General features: G+C 40.8%; 1 protein-coding gene across 1 annotated transcript in view; it reads left to right on the top strand.

Moving 5' to 3' along the window:
• antxr1c (ANTXR cell adhesion molecule 1c) overlaps nt 1-16,214 on the top strand; it is a 48,644-nt gene that overhangs the window by 15,895 nt on the left and 16,535 nt on the right. The window contains exons 2-11 of the mRNA XM_012869273.3: nt 6,027-6,098; nt 7,965-8,036; nt 9,504-9,585; nt 9,706-9,736; nt 9,826-9,899; nt 9,994-10,062; nt 11,240-11,320; nt 12,648-12,708; nt 14,061-14,159; nt 14,867-14,936. Of these exons, the coding sequence (XP_012724727.2) occupies nt 6,027-6,098; nt 7,965-8,036; nt 9,504-9,585; nt 9,706-9,736; nt 9,826-9,899; nt 9,994-10,062; nt 11,240-11,320; nt 12,648-12,708; nt 14,061-14,159; nt 14,867-14,936 (711 nt within the window). The remainder of the gene's footprint in view (nt 1-6,026; nt 6,099-7,964; nt 8,037-9,503; nt 9,586-9,705; nt 9,737-9,825; nt 9,900-9,993; nt 10,063-11,239; nt 11,321-12,647; nt 12,709-14,060; nt 14,160-14,866; nt 14,937-16,214) is intronic.

The following is a 16,214-nucleotide window of genomic DNA, read 5'->3' as shown; positions in this document are numbered from 1 at the left end:
GCACAGGCCACCCAATTATTAAATAGATTCTGAATACAAGTGAGTTAATCTCTAAATGCAGTTTTTATGTTAAGGCTTTAAAGGTTTGTGGAGAAACGTTGATCAAAGTAGCAGCCAAGAGGCCGAAAGTAACTCTTGTGGAGCTGCAGAGATCCACAGCTCAGGTGGGAGAGTCTGTTTACAGGACAAATCTTAGAAGTGCACTCACAATGATTGCATTTATGGAAGAGTGACAAAAAGAAAGACATTTTAAAAAAAATTTAAAGTCATAAGAAGTCCCGTTTGCTACAAGCCATGTGGAAATACAAAAAAAATGTACAGGTTGGTTTGGTCAGATGAGATAAAAATTGAACTTTTGATACTTTATGCATCTTGATATATGGCTGAAAACCAACTCTTCATGTTATCCTGAACCATCATCCACACGCTGCAGAGAGTGTTATGCTGTGGGGATATGAGTTTTCAGTAGCGATGAGGAAGTTTGCCAGGGTTGATTGGAAGAGGAACGAAACAAACGCTGAACAATCCTGGAAGACAAAAACCTGACATTCATCAACTGCAATGGTCCGGTCAAAGCAGAGGCCTAAATCTAAATGAGAATATGTGGCAAGTCTGGGAAGTTGTTGTTGCTTTTGAGATGCTAAAAAACTGGTCACCAGCTGTGCCAAACAAATCCAATAAGAGCTGTAGCTGTAAATTCATCTATAGATGGTTCTATTGGGTATTTATTATGGGGCTTGGAAAAATCAGCCCTTTTCTTCCACTTCACATCTATGCACTGCTTTAGACTGGTCTATCACATAAAATACATTGAAGCTTGTGGTTGTAACGCGACAAAATGGGAAAACGTTTGATGGGAATGCATACTTTTGCAAGGAGCTGTGTTTGGCGATGCTGGGACATTTCTGTTAGTAAAACAGTTGTTTATTCAGCTGTCCCCTTTTTAATGAGCCTGTTTGCCCATTCTACTGAATGCAGGCAGCGGACACAGGCCAGACCCTTAACCTCACCAGACAAATGTTCAGTAAATCACTGGGAAGTTCCTTTTGGCTGTAAAGAATGCTGATAGGATAGTTGATTTAAAGCAAAAAATATAAAACTTTTATCCTACTGCTGCCCAAGCATTAACCCTCAGACTCTTCGTCTCTTCCTTGATCTTCTCTTTGTTTTTGTATTTCTTTTTGTTCAGCTCAAAGGGTCCTTAACCGGACACGTGTTTTTCATTGCGCTGCTGCCGAAAACACGCTGTCACCCGTCTTCAAAGACATGCTCCTACATAACCCCACACAGCTCTCAGTTTGAACTCTTTAGTTGGCAAATTGGGACACTGCTGATTCTGTAAACCTCTTACTTTCAGCATTCAGCCCTTCAAAACCGCATCACATTAGGGCTCAGCTCAAACCATTAGAATTAGATCAAGGGATTTTGGTGGGAATTTTTACGGTTTTTATCAAGACTCACATAACAGAATGAGCCACTTCCTCTCCCGACATTGTTTGGACAGGTGAGTGAAACTGCAAGCTAAGCCTCGGTCCCACGACTCTGAGCCACCTCAGACAATCAAACCGTTCCAACGCAAACATCAGCCACTGCAACTCAGAATTAAAGATAAGCAGAAGAAAACCAGCAGCAAGAGTCCTCAGATTCACCTCATGTTAAATAAATACTCGAAACTAATCTTCAGTTCCTTTATTAGCTGTTGTCTACAGCAGACTTTTTGGGTGGTGTGGGGACTCCTACTGTTACTACACCTCAGAGAGCTTCCTAGTGTCTTCAATCCCTTTGTGAATATATCTCTTTATGCTGATCTTAACCTCCTCGTTTACCCCATGTGTTTTTTTATCATTATTTTGGGAGGATTTTGTTAAGCTTGTAAGGTCTTGGCATGGGTCTTTGCTCAGTCAGCCTGATTGGAATGTAGGTTTTGATGTGGGGGAGAACCTCATGTAATCAGGAAAGTGGTGACACAAAGAAAAAACCCTCACATAATATTTTTCTTTTGTGCAAAATAGCATTTTCTAACCATTTGAGGAGTGACCAAACTGGAACTTACATAAGAAGTATATGTTCTTGTGGAGATCTTCTTGCTACAAACTTCAATCTCCTTTTACTCTTCTATAAAGTAGAAATATGTGGTTTAAAGGATTTTAAAGCACAGGAACTGTATGATGGGAAACTGCACCAGTTTTGAAAGCGTAACCTTTTACAATGGTATATCGTGATGCCGGTAACAAGCCAATTCTTTGTTTACAGGCAAGTGGGACAGTGCATTAAATAAACTGAGGTTCATGTAAAGCTGGATAAAAGGTTTTGAAGGAATCAAGAATTGTGGAAAAAAAATCCAAGCTTTCCCAAAACCTGGGCTAATATACAATTCACATATTTTATTCCAAGTTTGATTTCACATCAGAATCCACTTTATTCCCCAAGTCTGTGTCACAATCATTAAGTGTTTGGTTATAGTTGTCTGTTAGATTTATGTTTTTCTTGCCATTCATTATGTTCTATAAGTATTGCCATATACTGTAGTTTTTATTTGCTATTTGGGTCATTTTTTACTTAGAGATTTGTATTTGTATTCCTGGTTAGATTCTGTCCTTACATCTCTGTTCAGCTCTGTCTCTGTGTTGCCCTGCGACAGACTGGCGACCTGTCCAGGGTGTACCCCGCCTCTCGCCCAGTGAACGCTGGAGATAGGCACCAGCACCCTTAACGAGCCCATGAGGGTTAAAGCGAGTAAGAAAATTGATGGATGGATGGATCTCTGTTCAGCTCCATTCATGTTTATTTCAATGGCCACAGCCACCTTAATCAGTTTCATTCAATCCACCTATGAATGCCAATCAGTCTCATTGTTTTCACCTGCACCATGCCACATTTATACTGGTCAGTTGCATTCACTCCTCGTGGTTGAATATTGATTCTGGCATGACATGTCAAAAATAAATAAATACATACATACATACATACGTATACCTTTTTCTGAAGCACATGTCTTGATGTACGAACAAGGTACGACAAGGAATTTGTTGCTAGCATAATGGGAAAAAATTAACTAGCAAAACAGCAAACTACAAACTATAACAAAAAATAAAGAAATATAACTTTTTAAGGGGAAAGGTACAAACAGGGGAGTATGGATAAGAGAGGGTTATATTTTTACATATATATTTGTGTGTATATATATATATATATATATATATATATATATAATTTTAGGTACGTAAAATGAAGCTGAAGGCGCAAGTTCAATCGAAGAAACTCATCGCCTGCCTCCATTCAATCAGAGTCCGATACGCCTCTGATGTGAGCCAATCAGCTACGAACCGCACCTCCATGAAGCCAATCAGCATCCCACGCTCATCTTAAAAGCAACTTCAAATCCACGTCTCAGCCTGCTAACCAGCAAGCGCAAACGGATTGCATGTTGGATTTCGAATCAGATGTCCGATTCAACCCACCCCCAACCCCTTCTCCACCATCATAGCTGAGTTCATCTAGCTTCCAAGACGTTCCTCCATTCTCAACCCATCAGAGCGTTTTCTCCCTTCAGTCTTCATCACTCCCCATCGCCTGTTATTGGTCCGGCAGAAGACCACCATGTCGGGCCCGGTTCTGCCAGAGGTTTCTTCCCAAGGGAGAGTTTTTCCTCTCCACAGTCGCTTCAAGCTTGCTCATCATGGACAGTTCATGCAAACCTGTGTTTATCAAGTTGGACATCTATCTTAAACAGATCACCATATGGACTGAACAAACTTCTTCTATCTCCACTCCACCACCAGTTTCAGACCTGGGGGAACATACCTGTTCTCATACATCTACTTATGCATATTAAAGTATAATTCAGCATTAATGTTCCTGCCGAGGTCTGAGCGCCAAAGACTTAAAATATTGTATCAATAAAATCCTTCTAATTGCCATTTCTTTCTCTGTGAGTTTTTCAGATTGAACTGCTCTTTGTCAGTTTGACAAGGTGTGATCAAACAGTCCCCTTTAAGTGCTTTTTTGTTGAAAACATTTTCACTATTGTGTAAACTTACTGTTTAACCTTAAAAGTAACAAAAGTGGTTAAGTAATGGAAACACAGGTGATAAAGAAAGATAGCGCTATGAAATAGAAAGTCATCTGCATAAAGAGAAGCATAATGTAGCGTGGACATAGCGTGTACCCTCTGAAATATTCCAGTTGTTTGATTATAATTGTAAACTGAGGCAATACATTTAACAAACGCATGCCAAATAGATAGTTCTGTTCCACGCACAAAAAGACTTTCTTTACATCACGTGATAGAGGACATTCTGGTGTGTTATCTGTTGGTGTGTGGACGGTTTTACTTTTTAACAAAGTAGATCTGCTTAACTAAACTATGCCTAATGTGGTTATATAAGCTACCCTGTACACAGCCTAACACCTTCTTAATGTTTCATTCTTCTCTAAAGTTCTCCCTTTTCACATTTCACAACTTTAATCTCTCTGCCTTGTTAGATAGCAAACGGGTAGCCTGCTGAAGCCCCTTCCCATAAAGCTCTCAGCTAATGAAACTGCTACAAACTCACAGAGTTGGTCTGGACAGAGGAAATGAAGGTTGCCTCACAGAGAGAAGCTTTATAACAGGCCAGTTTTATAGGAGCTTTCCTGGGGAGACCAGGGCCTATTTACCTAGCCTCCAGGCACGTTTTGCGGGAAAAGGAAGGCGCTAAACTTAGATCTTAGATCCAACCAGTTGCCTCTTTTATCTCGGCTTACTGGCTGCTAAGGCTGTTCACACTAATGATCTTTGTACAAAAGAGCTGTTTGTATACATAAACCGGAAGTCGGTATGCAAAAATTCACATTTATTGCTAATAGCCAACAAATTGATGCAGTGATATCACAGTTCAGTTTGGATATTTATGTTTAAAGGTATGTTTAAAGATTTTAAAATTGTCAGACTATTTTCAAAACCTGAGACACCACACGTAACGATAACAAATCGTACATATAACAGGTTTGCTCATATAATGTGTGATGTCTGGTCAGACAGCAAGCACAACACACCACAGACGAACAGATTTCACTTAGGATCTTTCAGATATCAGATGGGAAAGATTTAGTTTTTACTTCTGTTTTTATTTTCAAATGTTTTAATTGTGAAGCGATTGCCGTTGTACTTGTACTGAAATGTCCTATATAGATAACTTTGCCTTGCCTTGTTTTCTCCCATGGCTGGGTCCAACAAAGGTTGAGCAATTAACTAAAAATCATTGCATTTGTTGTTACCCGCATTAATGCATGTGAGAACTTGGATCTGGTACTGGCAAAACACCCCATCAACAACTGCTGCTACAAATCGGAAAACATTTGCTAATTGTTGCGTGAAGTGACCTGGCAAAGTATTTGTAGTAATAAGTCAAACAACTGTTTGTTTTGTTGTTTGTTTGATTTTTTTTTTTTTTACATTTTTTAGCATTTAAAAACTAAAAGCGCCCTTTCATAAAGAACTGTCCAGCAAAAATTTAGAAATATACAAGCAAACATTTCTGCAACTTCTGTTCCGTTTTTACGAACATAGCATTTGATTTGACGTCAGGGTCATCCTGTAACCTCCAACATTTTTCAAGCCGGTATTTCATCTTCTAGTCGAATTTCCAGACATGAAACCTGAATATTCCATGTGGTACAAAATGAAACAAGGCATAACAAATGTTTAATTTAAAGTAAAAGATTTAACTATTGTGTTTCTCCTTGCATATTTCCAGCTTGTACTTTATCCTGTGGATGTTTTGAGCCCCAGTTGCTCTTGGCCAGCCAAGTTGTAATTTTCCTGTTTGAATACTTCACCATACGGAGCTCAGTATGTCTGTGCGAAAGCTTGAAGTGAACTATTTTCGTGGTTTCAAGTGGTGCTTTGGTAACCCACTCCTGAAATGTCATGAGGTAGTTGCAATATATGGAAATAATGTTGTCTGCCATGCTATCTTCACATGCAACCTTGAGTTACAATATAAGCTAAATGATATTTCTTGTTGTGTTCTCCCTACCTGCAGGTCTGGCAGTGTGATTGGCCACTGGGATGAAATCTTTCAATTTGTGAAGAATTTAGCTGAGAAGTTCAAAAGGTGAGATGTCATCTCAAGGCACTTTACAAAGTCAAGTTCAATCAAATCATACAGATTGGTCTATATAAGGAAACCTAGTAGGTTGCATCAAATCTTGGCAAGCAGCATTCACTCCTCCTGAAAGAGTGTAGAGCCACAGGGACACGCCTGCATTGTTGATGGCTTTGCAGCAATCCCTCATACTGAGCATGCATGAAGCGACAGTGGAGAGGAAAACAGGGATGAAAAACCTCCAGGAGAACCAGGCTCAGTATGAACGGTCATCTGCCTCGACCGACTGGGGGTTAGAGAAGACAGAGCAGAGACACAACAAGAGAGACCAAAAAGCACAGAAGCAGACATTGATCCAGTAATCCTTTCTATGGTTTATGGTAAAAGAGGATGATCTGACTCCCATGGATGATGTCACAATTGACAGAACACCAGACCAGGTGAACCTACTATGGAAAGAATGTGACAGAGAACAGTTGAATCAGCAGAGTGAGAAAAATAGACCCTGATGTCCTCCAGCAGACTAAGCCTGTAGCAGCATAACTTTAGAGGTAGCTCAAAGTAACATGAGCCACTCTAACTGTAAGCTTTGTCGAAATAGAAAGTTAATCAGTATTGATTTTATGATCTAAATTCTGTTGACTGGTTCCAACGAATGCATCTCATTTGAACTTAAATCTTTCATAAACCACTTTGTATTTGTTCACAAATGCTGCTCCCATGTTTCACCTTGTCCTTTCACTGAGGGTTATTTGCAGTGTTAGTAGTGCATAATCTGGATGCCTAAAGAAAAAGGATGCATGGCTTTCCCAATTAAATGTACAGGTAAAAATGGAATGTTTTTTTCTATTCGGACCCCGATCATCTAATACAATCAAATAAAAAAAAAACAGTGCAATAAGATGCCTACATGCAAATTTTAATTCCTGCAGTTCTGTGAAAGCTGCAGGGGTTTGATTGAGAACATGAGTGAACTAAAACAGACCAAGCAACACACGAGGATGGTCAGAGATGGGTCAGAAGCTTAAAGTGAAATTGTTTTAAAAGATAATATCCCCAGTTCACGATATTTTCACAACTACAGCCATACTCAGATGTTGCCTTTCACCCAAACTGGCCAGCTGGAAAGGAGGACATTAATCCGATAAAAGGCCCATGCTAACTGTACCACAGAGATTCACAGCTCAGGTGGGAGAGTCTGCTGACAGGAAAACTTGTAGCTGTGCATTCTTCCACTCTGGCCTTTATAAAAATGGAGCAAGAAGACAGGCATTAATAAAAGAAAGCCATAAAAAGTCCCATTTGTCTCACCCTGAACACATTGTATCCACATAGCGGCAGCATCACACTGCGGGGGTACCATTCTTCGCCAGGGGACCGGGAAGCCAGCTAAAGCTGATGGGAGGATGGCCCTAACAGCTCCAACAGCTTTTTTTTTTCCAATCCTGGAAGCAAAGCTGTTAGAGGCTGCAGAAGGCTTGAGACTCGATGGAGGCTCACCTTCCAACAGGACAACAATCCTAAACAAAAAGTTTGGGCCATGATTGGATTGCTTAGATTAAACTTAAAATGACCCATATAAGTCCAGACCTTAATCCAACTGGAAATGGATGTCCACAGGATGCTCTTTATTAATAGGTCTGACCAGCCTTGAGCCAATCATTAAAGAAATAACTGTCCTCTGCCCCCGTACCACCCACTCCACAATTATATCACAGATTTATGTCAGTCAATCACATAAAACAGCAAAAAGGAAAAAGTTTTGGTAATGGGACATTATACAGAATTTATTCATATGCTTTGCTCCAGTGGGCTGCAAAAGGCTTGATGTGTCTCCATTTCATTTTTTTTTCTTTTCTCATTTCCCTGTTCCAGTCCCATGCTGAGGATGTCCTTCATAACATTCAGTTCCAGAGCATCCACCATCATGAAACTGACAGAAAACAGGTGATTTCCCTTGGCTCTGACTGCAGTGGTAAAGTAGCTTTTTTAAATTATAATTCCTTCATTGGGATACACTAACACTGGTGGTTATATACAATAAATCAAAACTGATTGTGTTGTGTTTTTGTGGAGAGGTCATCTCTTTTTATACAACATCTGTGAGATCCTTCATCAAAATACTAGAGAAGGAGCAAATCCTCTTTTAAAAGCATGAGTTCAACTCTCACTTTGATGGACAAGAATCAAGGAGCTGTATTGTCATTAAGTGTCACCATGAGGACATTTCTAGTGAGGCAGACACTGGCTCAGAGTGCACATAGTTACACATAGCAAGCAGACACAACAAGACCTTCCTTTTTTTTCTGAAGTAAGTTGATTACACTGGCCAACCACATCACTCCCTGGGGGGCTTAAGCCCCCCTTGGCAGCTTATGGACTCATTTTCAAGTCAGAAAGTCAGCTAGCAGTCTACTGTACTGTGCAATAAAAGTAGTTACAGAATTGTGCACCTTACATGGAAATCTAAACAGACAGTCCCTGAGAGATTGAACTGTGTGAATACACATTTGCAAGTGAGAGACAGTATAAATAATTTTCATCTGATCAGAAACCAGTGTAACCAGCAGTAACAGGAAGCAGGCTATGAACTGGACTGATGGTCAACAAAGGGGGTGGTTTCCATTTTCCCCACCGTTCTTTTCCTCTGCTACTTTGTCTGTTTTAAGGTAGGGGCTACAGCTTGAAGCTGTCAAAAACAATTCCACTTTGTGAAGCTGTAGGACACCAAACTGAGAGAAAAGTCCTTGATGATAGTTTTCATTCCCAAACTACTTCATTGTCCACGTCTGCAGCTGGGCTACGGACGGTTTGTTCTGATCCCTCAACCTTATAGTGTTTGTGGCAAACTGCTCCAAGCTGTTAAAACGTTGAACTGCACAAAGAGGCTGAAGTAATATTACAGCTAGCCAGCTGGTAACCCAGTCAAAAATCTTGTTGTAATTCTTTTACAGCAAAACTCCTGGATTATTTATGCTTCGGCTTGCTGGAGAGTAATGAGCACAGAGCAGGTCCCGTGGTACAGACATACTGCAGCAATCAATACACACCCTGTTTCACTGCTAAAGTAATCATTCATATCAGGAAAACAGTCCTGCAGTCTAAATAGTACTTAGTAGTACTTAGTAGTACTGCATTACGGGTCAGAGGCAAAACGTCTTCACCTTCAGAATAGAAGTCCAGTTGTTTTGTTTTGTTTTGTACCTTTTTTGGATTGAAAAAAAATAGCATTTTTTTTTTTTTAAAGGAAACCAAGACTTATTAGTGTGCCCATGGCCTATAACAAAATGCTGCTAGGCAAAAAGACACCATATCTAACTAATTCACTGTGAAAGTTTTTCACAAAGAAGTATATTATTTACCTTTTAAAGCCATGTGAACTGTCTGACACCAACTGGCTTTCCGGCTCTACAGAGTGAGCATCCAAAAGGGCCTGAATGCTCTGAGGAAAGAGAAACCTGGCGGGGATACTTTGATGGACCTGGGCCTGAAGAGTGTAAGGAAACATTGCAACACAAACATTAAGCCGCACAAGTGGTTATTCAGAATAAAGTTCTATTATGATCGCCCGCTCAGATCTCTCGATCTAACAATGAACATGTCTGTGTGCATGAAGGCAAACGACCAGATACGCAAGGAGAACTTTGGTGAGCATCCAGCATCTCCAGTGTTGTCATACCTTTCTGCCGTTTGCATTGCATGTAGACGTTACAGCTTTGGCTTGTGTGTTTTCCAGGGACAGCCAGTGTGATTATCGCTCTCACAGATGGAGACCTGCAAGAGCAGCAGCTCTACAATGCACAACAACAGGCAAGAAATCTTAACTCTGTCTGATATCCACAGCCATTAAAGTGTTCACAGGACGTACTTTACTTAGCTTCTTCTCGCTCCTGTCTTCCAATAGGCAGAGGAAGCCCGACGTCTTGGAGCGATCGTGTACTGTGTTGGTGTCAAAGACTTTAATGAAACACAGGTAATGAAGTTGCAAATGTCACTTTAGCACTTAGATCGCGCCACGTGTGTCTAAAAGGCTCCAAGGTTCATGATTCCCTCATCCAATGTGGCCATTAAACTCAAACAGAAAACTCGAACTGTAAGCAGTTCTAGTCTCAGAACATCACAACAATTAAAACAAATTCCATAAACTACTGGGGAAAGGTAATTTTGAGTTTAAAAGTTTCTTCCTGCGTAACAATGAGTTTTGCAACCTTGGAGAAAACTGTTAATGGCATTTGGCTTTGTGCTTTTTTCACCTCCCAGTGGTCAACCTGCACTGACCAATAAAATATGCAGTTTCACACTGATAGGACCCGCAACCATTTAGTGTTAGTAGTTTGGCAGTGGTGACTGAAATAGATGGAAACAAAAATGATAACAATAATTTAAAAAAAATCCTAAAGATTTCTAAATCTTCTCAGGTGGGATCTGTGTTTAGTACAAGTTAGGATTTTTGTGCCTCAGATAATGGTTTGAGAGAAAATGTGTTAATTTTCATTAGCACACTGAGCCTAATATGTTAAATAGCACTGTTTGGCAACAAAAGCACAAGTTCCAAGAATACTTCCCAGTATCATAGGCAGAAATGTGCACAAATTCATTTCAATAGCCCAAAGAGATCCAACGTTTTATGCGGTTATGCCTTTCATCCACACATAAATGCCATTTTATTTGTCCTTTTGGGATTTGTTTGGCAATTAATGTCAGGATCTCGGCACTGAGGTCTGGTTTGATCACCTATGCCACACAATTAAGGCTTAAACCTTGAGGTAAAATATCAGTAGAAGGTTTATCGTGTTAAAGCAGAAATAATGGAGAAATTTAGGCAAGGTTTTGAATGGTTTTGATGCTGTTGCCATAATGGCTTGAATTGGCAAATGGTGGGTGATTGGTGTTTCTGAGAAGAGGTGTACATACTGCATCCATGTTCCCAGGGAAGGTTGGACTTTATCAGAGGCATTTTAATAAATGTCAGAAATTCCAAGTTATAATTACAATAAAGCTGATACGGTTTGTAACGTGGGATTTTCTGAGGGAGTATCTGTTTATTTAATTTTTTTCTGGATTAATTTCAAAGCTTTAAAAGATCTTTTTTCTTCATTTGTTCATGGCTGTCTTCTGTATTTTTTGTCTTTCTTCCTCTCCAATTTTAGCTGGCCACCATTGCAGACACCATAGAGCATGTGTTTCCTGTGCTAGGAGGGTTCCATTCCCTTAGGGGGGTCATCGACTCGGTAACTTAACTCCTCTCTTTTTTTTAAAAAAAAAGAAAAAAAAAGAAAACAAGGTCTACTGTAAGTCCAGCTCTGAAACAGGGAATTCAGACATCCAGAGCAAATCTGCCCAGCATTAGTAAAATTACTTTTACCCGCTTTCACATACCATACAACAGGCAGAACCATGATGGTTTGTGTGTAATCTGATCATAAAAAAACACACATTCAGAGCACAGAACAGGCATGAGAGGCCACTTCAGCCTAAATATGTCCTTTGACAACAAAGAAAGCTTCTCTGTCAGGAACAAATCTTGTATGTTTAAAGCATTATGTCTCAAGAAATGAAAGTACCCACATTATCTAATAAACCGTTGCTTCATCAAGGTTGACCACTCAATGAGAGCCATTTGCCTGTAGCTATGCTGGGTGTAGCTCTTTGACGTGTCGACAAGATGTAGCCACAGGTCTTTTTGAGCAGTTGGTGGATGTAATCTAGACTGTCAAGATCTTGTCCACTGCTCACAGGGATACTGGAGGGTAGATCATCTTGTACCATGCGGTAATTGTCTCTGGCAGGGTCGGGTTATCTATGACCTCCTCAGGCACTTGGATTGGCAAGTGCACGTAATAAGTCTCTGGGCTCAATCACTGGGAGAAGAGGACCAAATCCAGGCCCCATGTCAGAGACAGGAAGTCGAACCTGAGGAAGTAGACCTTCCTGGGTGGCCTCAAGCAGCACAGGAACGGTATCTGGTGGAGGTGAATCCATCTGGGTCGCCTTAAGAAGCAGAATAACAGTATCTAATGGATGATAACCCTCCTGGCCCACCTCAAGGAGCATAGAAATAATCTCTGGTGGTGGTGAACCCTCCTGAGCTGCTTCAGTGAACACAGGTTCAGTCACTGATGGAGGTTAAGCCTTTTAGCCCGTCTACAGAAACAGTCACTGATGGAGGCGACGCCTTCTGCTTGGCCTTAAGGAGCACGGCCCAGTCTCTGGGAGAGGCAAACCCTCAGCGCCTCTCAGGAAGCATTGGAATCTGACGAGAGACTGGAACAATTTAGGGGTGATTCGGCTTTGGCCCCTGGGTGTGGACGCTGGAGGTGTGCTTTGGAGACTTTCAATGTGACAGATTTTGCTCAAGTGCCAAAAAGGTTTTCAAGAGCCCTCATGTAATGAATTCGACTCAATTGTATTCCAGAATATTTTATTAACCCCAAAGTAAAGTTAAATATGGACGACAACGCTCATTACATTTTGCAAGCACTTTATTAAAAGTATGTACACTTTATTAAAAGAATTAAAAGAAGTGTTGCTACATTACAGCTGCCTTTTGTTTTTCAGATTATCAAGAAATCCTGCATTGAGATTTTGGCAGCAGAACCTTCAAGTGTGTGTGCAGGAGGTGGGTAGCTCAGGAAATCGCTTTCAGAATCTCACACACACACACACACACACACACAATAAATGTTTCTCTCCTGGGGCTTTGACACAAACGCCCTCATTGAAACGGTTCGTGAACTGCGTTCATTTCATTAGGAAGTACTTTGGTTTGGATTCTTTTATTTTATGACTATCCCAGACTACAAAAAAAATGACCACATGCAGCCGAATGGGTCACTTAGCAGAAATCTGCTTTGACAGGATACTTTGGTGGGAGTAATGTCACCGGCGGGTCGCATTAAATGGAAGGACTGTGAGAACGGGCCTGCAGTTACAGGAGATTAACTGGAGATGAAATATACCGTAGACGTCCCTGAGCACAATACCAACGCATAACCATGATTGAAAAAGAACTTGGATAATAAAAAGCACAAGTGAAGGGATGAAGAGTAGGGTTGATGAGTGTTTTAAGAGTAAAAAGCAGACGAGCCGTCTGTTTTTTACATTTACGTCTGTTTCTTATGTCATAAAACATGGAGTTACCGAACCATTCAATAACTAGACAGGGGGATTTATTTCCGTTCCCTTTCAGCTAAGGTCAGCTTCCCTTAACAGTACAATGCTGTATCACATGTCATTTCTGCTTCTTTTTCAAGCGCAGTTTTTATTTTGGCCGTTTTAGACGTGCCTCCTGTCCTTGCCTCTGTCTTTATTCAGTTACTTCCAGACGTTTTAAACTTCCAGCAGCAACTTGGTGTTTTGATTGTCAGCCAGGATCGTTTAGATCAGCCTCTACGGGGGAGCAAGGAGCTAGATGTGAAGCTTTCTAATCTTCAAGGGAGATAAAATGACTCGGCTCGTATCAATTTTGGTACAAAGGAATAATCTCAAAATTCTTTTTTTTTACTTCAATTGTATTGAAAAATCTATTATTCTAACAATGTAAGCCTATTACATACAAGTTATCCTCAAAATGTTTTAAGGTGTATGCCCTACTTTTTGTTGCTCAGCCACATAGAAACCCATGCACATGCACACACATTGATGAATTAATGCCAGTAGACACAATCGCTCACATCAATACGTTCACTTACCTACAATTAAAACAAACACATATTTCCTGGCCTTAATTTCAATCCTTACGAACCTCTTCTCCATCCTGTGAAATCCTTTGTGACAGAAATGACTATAAACATCACAACTAAGAATGTTGGCTTTGCCTGGAATTAGTGAGATCTGGGCTGGTGCCACACGTTGACTGATCAGATATGAAAAATATACCAACTGTTCCACAGTTTCTTGAAATGTCCCAACCTTAGTATCTTGTGAATAGTTTCATCTCTGAAAATGACAAGGTGTCATTTGTGCAACCAGAGACATTTCAAGTGGTGGTGAGAGGGAACGGATTTCTCCACGCAAGGAACATCGACCAGGTGCTCTGCAGCTTCAAAATCAACGATACCGTCACAGTCAGTGAGTAGACCCACTCTGGGCTTGGTCTTTGATACAAACAGGGCAATAACGAACGGTCGTCTCCCATTAATGTGTCCATTTCAGTGTGTTTGAAATTAGACAAAGGCATAGTACTGAAACTAAAAGAACTAAAACTCCACCTTATCATCTTTCAGGGAAAGCAAAGTACAGGAAAAGTGTTCATGTCTCTTAAAATACCGTTACATTAGTTACATTACAACCACAAGATTAAATGGGTTTTATTAGGATTTTATGCTAGACCAAAGCAAAAAACATTAACCAAAGCCCCTTTAACTCAGACACCACTCAATAAAGTGCAAGTAGTTGTCTTCAGAAGTCCCCTTTTTAGAAAATATGGTATAGCACATGTGCAAATCTACCAAGCTATGGCAACAGCCCTGGCCCCCATAGTAAGAGAGGCTGTAGAGATCCACTGCTCAGGTGGAAGAATCTGTTCACAAGACAACTATTAGTCATAAACTCCACAAATCTGGCCAAGAAGAAAGAAATAGTTGAAAGAAGTAGCCTCTTTTGCTCATATGTATGTAACACCATGTGCCGCAAAGAAAAACTAACCCTGCACGTCGTCTTCAGCGCATAATTCCCACCGTAAAGCATGTCGGTGGCAGCTTCATGCTTGCTCTTGTTCAGTAGGTTTGTAGTTTGTCCATGGGACTGTAAATAGATCTTGTGTTTTTGCCATTTAGATGAAAAGCCTGCTGGAGTAGAAGACATGTTCTTACTGTGTCCGGCTCCTGTCATCGATGAGGTTGGAAAGTAAGTGTCTCCTTCTCCTTTTTTATAGCTTTATGACTTCTTAGGGATTGCATCTGAGGAGGCCTGTTTCAAAGAGATTTATACATACACCTTATATATAGCATTTTATGTAAAGCCAAAGAAACATGTGGATGTATTCATGTGCATGTCTGCCTGCACAGCAAGAAACCTGCCACATATTAGCGGGTTTTTTTTTTACAATCACAATCCGAGGCTATATGCCGATTTTCTGGTTGGCAGCACAGTCCTAGGAAAATCTAAATGATTCTGCAGCGGTGCCAGCTCACAAAGGGGCGAAGCCTCCGACTTTTTGTCCCGAATTAAAGCAAAGCAGTAAAAACAAGAGCAGATTCCTTTTTGTGGGCATTGACAGAAACCAGTGGCTCAGGACGACCGAGCTTACAAAGCTCATGAAAGGTCTCGGCTGACGTCTCGCCAGTTCCTCGGGCAGAAAAAAGTCCCCGTTGTCACTGAAAATTCCAGCCACAGCAGTTGCTGTTTTCTGGGTAAAACAAACGCTGCATGGGGATGAGTGCGCAAGCGAACAAGTCTGTGAGCACAGTTAACAGCTGAAGAGGAAATCGTTTCCTCTAGGAGCTAGAACGTGAAAAACAGAGGCGCCATATTTAAACGGTCGTGGTTTCCCAAAGCCTGAATTTCTGCAGCATTTTTGGCTTCTGAGAACAAGGCCTCTTTAACCCCTCTTGGAGACTAAAACATTTTGATTCAGAAACAAATCGCAAACACAACTTCTGTGTATTCTATTGAGATTTTCTGTGATAGACCGACACACCTGAAAGTTTGGCTTGAATCCCCCAAATAAAATCCAGCGCGGCCCCTGGCCTTCAGAAGCCATCTGTTTTCTAAACAGAGCCGCAGCTGCTCTGTGAAGGCCCCAGTGGTTGGTTAGAGAACAATAGAGAACAAACAGCATCACAGAAACCAAGGAACACAGCAGACAGGTCAGGCTATTTATCGGAGTGATGTTTAAAGCAGGGTTAGGTTATAGCATAACAACCCAAGCTACGCAGATCTCACAAAGCCCTCTTCAATTTGTTTAGTGCTCCTGCAAAGCTACCAAGGCCTGGTTGTCAACAATTAACTCAGAGTCCAGGCTAGAAGAGCATTGTCTGCATGATTTGAATGAGTTTGACTTTGTAAAGGGCCTTGAGATGACATGTGCTGTGAATTGGTGCTATATAAATACAATTTAACTGCATTATTCAAAGAAGGGACGATGGATAGAGCTAAATACAGGGCCATGGAGGAAAACCTGTG

The sequence above is a fragment of the Fundulus heteroclitus genome, chromosome 10, assembly GCF_011125445.2.
Source record: "Fundulus heteroclitus isolate FHET01 chromosome 10, MU-UCD_Fhet_4.1, whole genome shotgun sequence".
NCBI classification, from domain to species: Eukaryota; Metazoa; Chordata; class Actinopteri; order Cyprinodontiformes; family Fundulidae; genus Fundulus; species Fundulus heteroclitus.
Note: the sequence above shows the minus strand (reverse complement) of the source record. Positions and strands in the feature narration are given on the sequence as shown.